We start from the raw sequence: 6,402 nt of genomic DNA on the forward strand, positions 1-6,402 counted from the left end.
GAGAAGATGGAATTTGTGGGGTTTACATATTGGCAGGACAATAAATAAAAACAGTCTATATGCTCGTACATTGGTTACATTTGTTCTGGGGATTCTTAGGATTTTTAATTTCGTCTATGATACAAAAGAAAAAGACCATCAAAATTTTCGGCTGTTCTGATTAAGCCCCTCGTACAATAAAGATAGCCTCGTGTTTCAATGTTCTTTCTTTTGCTTAACTAAACACTAAGGAAGGTATGAGGGATGTTGCACGTATTCATTATCCCTCATGTACATACTCAATCAAACCGAGACTGCAATTCTCTTGTAATTGTGTTGTGATTAATGCTTCCCAGGGATCACTTTGTTTCCAGATTTTCATAATTTACCATTTTTAAAGACCACACCTTAATTTATAAACAAAGACATATTCAATACACAAATACCGTCACTCTTACGTTTAGGATGGAGACAAAGGGCGGAGTTACAACGGTCGGTGGAGCAGCACTCGAAACACGATGACGTTTCCCTAGATACAAGATCTCTTCCAACAATTGTAGGAACTGCAGCATGCGAATCACAATTCTGAATTAAAGAATTGGTAAAGAAGGTAAACAAAAAGAACAGCGATAAGGCGCATGCTGTTTTATTACTAACTGTACAAATAAACAAGAGCCACCACCGGGCGGGGGCAACGCTCGACTTTTTACTTTCTCTAAAAGCAAACAACTGTACAAATAAAAAGGAGGCGTTCGTGGACGAGTAGTTAAGATCATTGACTTCAAACTATTGCCCCTCACCGCTATCGGTTCTTATCCCATCATGAGCTTATCCCCGTCTTAATCTTTCATGTAAGGAAGCTACCCAGCTAGCTTATGGATCGTCGGTGGTTCTACTCAGATGCCTGAAATAGTGCATGCGGTCTTCCTCAATCCGTAAAGCTGGAAAGTCGCAATATGACCTTAACAGCGTTGATGCGACATAAAAGAAGTTGACTTATTTCTAGCAGAAATATGTCCATTTGCTCACCTTCAAAATATTTTTATTTTCAGACTTTAATATCAAACAAAATACATTATCACTTATATTTTATTACATTTGGTATTTTTGTACGCGCAACTAAGCTGTTTGATATGTTTGAAACTTTCTCGGAGGATATAAAAAAAATCCGAACAAAGGTAAAATTGTTTGTCCCTCATGATTTTTTTATATAACTTGTCATTTCTGACATGTGAATTTTTGTTCATTCTTTTATAACTCACAGATGAATGCTTTGGTATTAAATAAGCCATAAAGTCTATTTTACAAGCAATTTCACTGAATAGAAGAATTTTAAATACCTTATTATCAATGCACCCAAGACTCTGTTGTCCTGTTGTCAGATTGTGGTAACAGGACTGGAAAAAATAATTGTATATACTCATGAATTGAACATATGTATCGGCTGACTGACAAGGCCATGTGTTGTGACACACATGAAATGCTCAAAACTTTTACAATACTATTTTCACTATTTCAACCTTAAAGTAAATTCGACATTTTTATTATTCATTTCATCTCTTGAAATGATAAGATTTTTTTCTTCAAAATAATTAAAGATAATGTCTATTGAAATAAGATAGGAAAATGTTTTTTTTAATAATTGTGTCCCATGTAAGTAAGTCATGTGTGGTTTAAATTTGAGTCGCTTTATCTCCTCACCACTGTCGTAGAGCAGTAAAACTGTTACATGTGATTCATTATTTTACCCAGAACTTGAAGTGCAAATTTTGTAATTTTGCATTCATCTAGACTATCTAGTTTATATTCAATGATCTCATTTATTTAACCTATTACATATTCAGTCATTTCATTGATAATACTTTATGTATCTTTTTCTTTTGTTTTTGTGGCTCCTAAACGCTAGAACGATTTGAAATATCCTCTTACCTGGCCAGATGAACACGACCTTGTGACATTGCATTTATTTATATCAGCAACATTTGAGCAACTGTAGCATTCAAGTGATTCTGTAAACAAAATGGTAATGAAGCATTCGAGTCTTGACAAGTAATATTTAACTTCCTATTTCAACAAAACGGCGTACTTGAAAACTTTATTTCACAATCTACATATATCATAGCATCATGCTTGTTTGTGTGATCATGCATTATTCTTCAATCAAAAAGGTATTTTCTCTTATTTGATTCATCATCACATGATATTTGTGTGTATTTATGTATAACGTTTAATGATACTATTAAAGAATTCTAATTTCTCTATAGTGTTGCCGCTGGTTAACATCTTTCCTCCGCCCCTTATCAGGAGGGTTTTTTATTTTCAGTGGGATGGTAGGCCTCACTGGGTAAAATATGGTATACAATATCCTGTAAGGCTGCCAGTATATGATTTCTATTACTGTTGTGATTTAGACAATGTTAACTAATTGCATATCTTAACATTCTTTTCTTTTCTATTACCTGATAACTATAATATTGTATTTTGTGTTATCATGATCACGTGACGTGATAATAGTTTCATTTATCTATTTGCATGGCGATGTACTATGTACAAGTCTAAAATAAAATGTATGCTCTGTTCTGTTCTGTTCTGTTCTTATCACTATATTAATGTAGTAATATACTTTTGTATGCAGTCTGCGGGCGGCGGATGTCAAGGAATTACCAACCACTGTTTGATATTCTTTTAAACACGGCCTCATTACCTCAATGGTGTATGGTGGCTGATTTAAAACACGCAACGCGGAATGTTCCAAATCAGCCACCATAATAGTGACAATTTCTTTTATCACTGCTTGGTTTCAAAAGACATAAATCTTTATTTCTGAAATGAAAATGTTTTCTTTCGTTTTTCTGCAAATATTAATATTTGCTATGGGAAGTGAAATGAATTTAAATGCCATTTTTTATTAAAATAATTTTATTTTATATTAGGAAAATTTTAGATCTTTTTAAAGATGCGTTACATTTATACAAACCAGAGTATCCCACCAAGGCTATGAGAAGTATCACATAAATTGTGTCATCTGAAAAATAAGCAAATCAGATATAAATAAAATCAATAAAGCAACATATTTGCTGAATATCAAATTAATGTAACATGGAAAAATAAAAGATAACTCCGGGTAAAACACTTAATAGAGGAAATTTATTTTTTTCCCTATAAATTCAGGATTTATTTTCATCGAGTGCCGAAAACCACGAGTGAAATATGATAGTTTTCATAGCACAAGATTAAAATAAATTCTGTCTTTATAGAAAAAACTTGAATTTTCAGTTTATTATATACATTTTTTCTCTTTTTTGAAAGACTTTCCCTTAAATTTTGTATATTGGCTGAATTTAGCAGAAAGTTGTCTGGCAAGACACCTGTGAAAATACGGAAAATATGTTTCACTGCATGGAAAATACGGAAAATGAAAATACGCATTTTATTCCATCAATATTTCACAATATTTAATTTGCAAGTATATGATAAATAGAAGATATTTGTTTAGATCAGTGTAAGATCGGAGCCACGAGTAAAATATGAACTTTTGGTGTTCACGAGGTGAAATATATTTCGATCTTACACTAAAATAAACAAATTTTCTTTTTATTATATTCAAAGAAACGTTGAGAAAGACATTTAACCTAATACTATATGAAAAGCGCGTCAAAAAATAATACAACGTGACGTCATTTACGATGTCACATCATTAGGTTGTATTCCTTTTACTGTGCACGCTTGTATTTCACTGAAACAATGTAACGGACTTAAATTCAAAACGGTGAAAAATATCAATTTGATAATTTCACTGTTTCAAACAGTGAAATATCAGTTTTATATTTCACTGATATATTTCTATAAACCACTGTAAAGCATGTTATAAAGATATTTACCAACTTGAAAAATTATGCATGATTTGTAAGCTATGGTAAAGTATTTATTTTGATAACCTAATATTTCTTTGGACGCGATGTTGAAAAATAAAACTAATGGTCATAAAAATTTTGAGAAATGACTTATACTGCCGTCGTCCTCCTAATCTTTCTGTATGTCTGTTGTTTTTAAACAACCAATGATAAATAGGAAATCTAGAAAAACTATTCACTAAAAACAAACAAGAAAAAATTTCATGATCAGACTTATAGCATTCTACATTTTCATTATTATTAACATAAAATAGATCTTTATACAAAATGATTAATGTTGTTTCTTTAACTTACCCATAAATTTTCTGTTCAAACTACGATTCCTATTAAGAAATATTCATCTTTAGTTCCCTAAAGATAAGGCTCGATTGTGAAATTTCAATTGTAAAGTAGAACTACATTGTACTTAACTACATTGTACTTGTAATCAAAAGGAGTATGAACCTACATGTCGCCTGTTTCTGCTCTTATCATGAGAGAAGATTTAAGATATAAAATCGCATGTAGATCTAGTACAATAAAATAGAGTATACGTAAATGTTGGGATGGGTTAATAGGACGTTGACGTCCTACGTGTACGTGTACCTAAGTCTAAGGACACTTTAGAACTAACTTTACTACAAACCTAAGACCTTTTTCTTTAAACATTTTATGTTCAGTGAAATAAATAGAGGATATTGAATGAGAGTAGTTAAATACTAAATTTATTGAACGAGTTGAATAAAATCATACTATGCGAGCCTCTGGCTCGCATAATATTGTTTTATTCAACGAGTTCAATAAATTTAGTATTGAATCTACATGAATATGATATTCTATTTATCACATAATTAAAATAAGAACAGTAAACTGTTAAAATGAGTATTTTTTTATTGACGCGCCCATAGTGTAACGCTTACATTCTAACATAAGAGCGTTTTAACGCTATGTTTCTATATAGCGCAAATGACGTCACGTCAAATTGTTATTACACTAATGTAATTCATCGTTTTTATTACACTCCTGCGCCGCAGTTTATAGATCTATGATAATGTAAAATAATGCATTCTCCTAAATACAATTGTCGTATGGTCCTTTTTCAAATGTAGGAATGGTCTGTTTATGCCTGTAAGGACATAAAACATACGCCTTGATAAATAAATAAACAAGATAAACAATTTCTGGCGCAAACCAAGAGAAATATTTATACCAAAGTGCATAAATACAGATCCGAAATACATAAACGATCAATGGAAATATGCATGATAATGAAACATAATGAATAACAACAATTACCTGTAAGGACATAAACATACGCCTTGATAAATAAATAAATAAACAAGACAAACAATTTCTGGTGCAAACCAATAGAAATATTTATACCAAAGTGCGCATGCATGAGGTGGATTTTCCGGGAAGTTTGTAAAAACTGAGGCCCGGCATGCAAATTATGTCAAATGAAATATGAGAAATTAGTTGTTATAATGAGATGATGAAATGGAATGATATAGGAATGATATGGGATAATGGATTGTATATCGGACTGTAAACAGACAAATACAAGAGATATATATACAAATACAAGGACAAAATGATACATGAAAACGATATTCAAAAACACGAATATCGACCACATGACATACTTCCCCACTTTGGGGAATGTCGCCCCGACATTCATAAAATATTAAAGAGGAAGAGCTTGAATCAGACATTGCAAGTAGTAAGCTTAGACCATAAAGTAACTAAACTACTAGGTACTACATAACTAAATCTAAATACTGAAGGCAATTACAACCTGTGAGTAAATATATAATACCCGGGCAAAATACCTTAAACTCAAGCATGTTCCACAAAAATAACGTATGCCGCGAATCGCGAAAAATATATGTCACGCGGAAACAAAATTTTAATTTATCAGTAGAACTGTGAATTCATTGAAGAGGTGCACTCTCAACAATAAATCCTTTATTTTTAAAGTACTGTAAAGTACATTTATAAATTATCAAGGTAAAATATATGGTACATGGTATAAAACATAAAACGAAACACATCAGGTACTAAACAACGCCTAACTTCAAAGTTGAGACACACCTAGACTATAAATCAAAAGAAAAAGCATTAATCTAATTTCCAGTTATCATTAAGCATCCATCCGGGTTTCTTTCTTGTACGTTTCTGCCTCTGTATGTTGTTATTGTTGTCCTTAGTTGGATTTCTCAGTGCAGGAATAACATATTTTGAACCTGTAACAAAATGAGAAGTTTGAGTTGTTGACGTGGCATCTTGTTTGCGGTTTGATGTTCCTGTAAAAGAAGTTGACATACAATTGTTAGAATCATGTATTGTGGCAGAATTGTTTTGTGAAACATTTGATGGACTTGATGTAAGTGAGGAATTGAAATCTAACGGAGCTGTAATGGAAATATCAGAGGAGGGACTGGAGAACGAGTTCTGATCCGAATGTAAGTCAGAGGAAGCGGGCTTGTATAAGGACTCAGTTGTTTAGCACAAAGGCATCCCCATAAAGGGA

The 6,402-nt window shown here is 32.1% G+C and overlaps 1 protein-coding gene across 1 annotated transcript; it reads right to left on the reverse strand.

Annotated features, from left to right (window-relative positions):
• Positions 1-372: 372 nt before the first annotated feature.
• On the reverse strand, positions 373-4,340 carry LOC132734925 (uncharacterized). Its single transcript, XM_060721807.1, has 5 exons — positions 4,188-4,340; positions 2,957-3,004; positions 1,909-1,988; positions 1,320-1,376; positions 373-564 (listed from the first exon to the last, which is right to left on the reverse strand). The coding sequence occupies exons 1-5, from the start codon at positions 4,189-4,191 to the stop codon at positions 388-390; spliced, it is 366 nt and encodes a 121-aa protein (XP_060577790.1). The 5' UTR covers positions 4,192-4,340; the 3' UTR covers positions 373-387.
• Between the last annotated feature and the right edge of the window lie 2,062 nt (positions 4,341-6,402).

This window comes from Ruditapes philippinarum, unplaced genomic scaffold (assembly GCF_026571515.1).
Source record: "Ruditapes philippinarum isolate M1 unplaced genomic scaffold, ASM2657151v2 ctg8165_1_1_1_1, whole genome shotgun sequence".
In the NCBI taxonomy this organism is placed as follows: domain Eukaryota; kingdom Metazoa; phylum Mollusca; class Bivalvia; order Venerida; family Veneridae; genus Ruditapes; species Ruditapes philippinarum.

What these genes read in the sequence shown, in the direction of transcription:
- LOC132734925 (XM_060721807.1), bottom strand. An exon ending in AGCCTTGGTGGGATACTCTG is followed by an intron (nt 1,989 to 2,956) that starts GTTTGTATAAAT and finishes TTTTGTTTACAG; the next exon opens with AATCACTTGAATGCTACAGT. An exon ending in GGTCGTGTTCATCTGGCCAG is followed by an intron (nt 1,377 to 1,908) that starts GTAAGAGGATAT and finishes TATTTTTTCCAG; the next exon opens with TCCTGTTACCACAATCTGAC.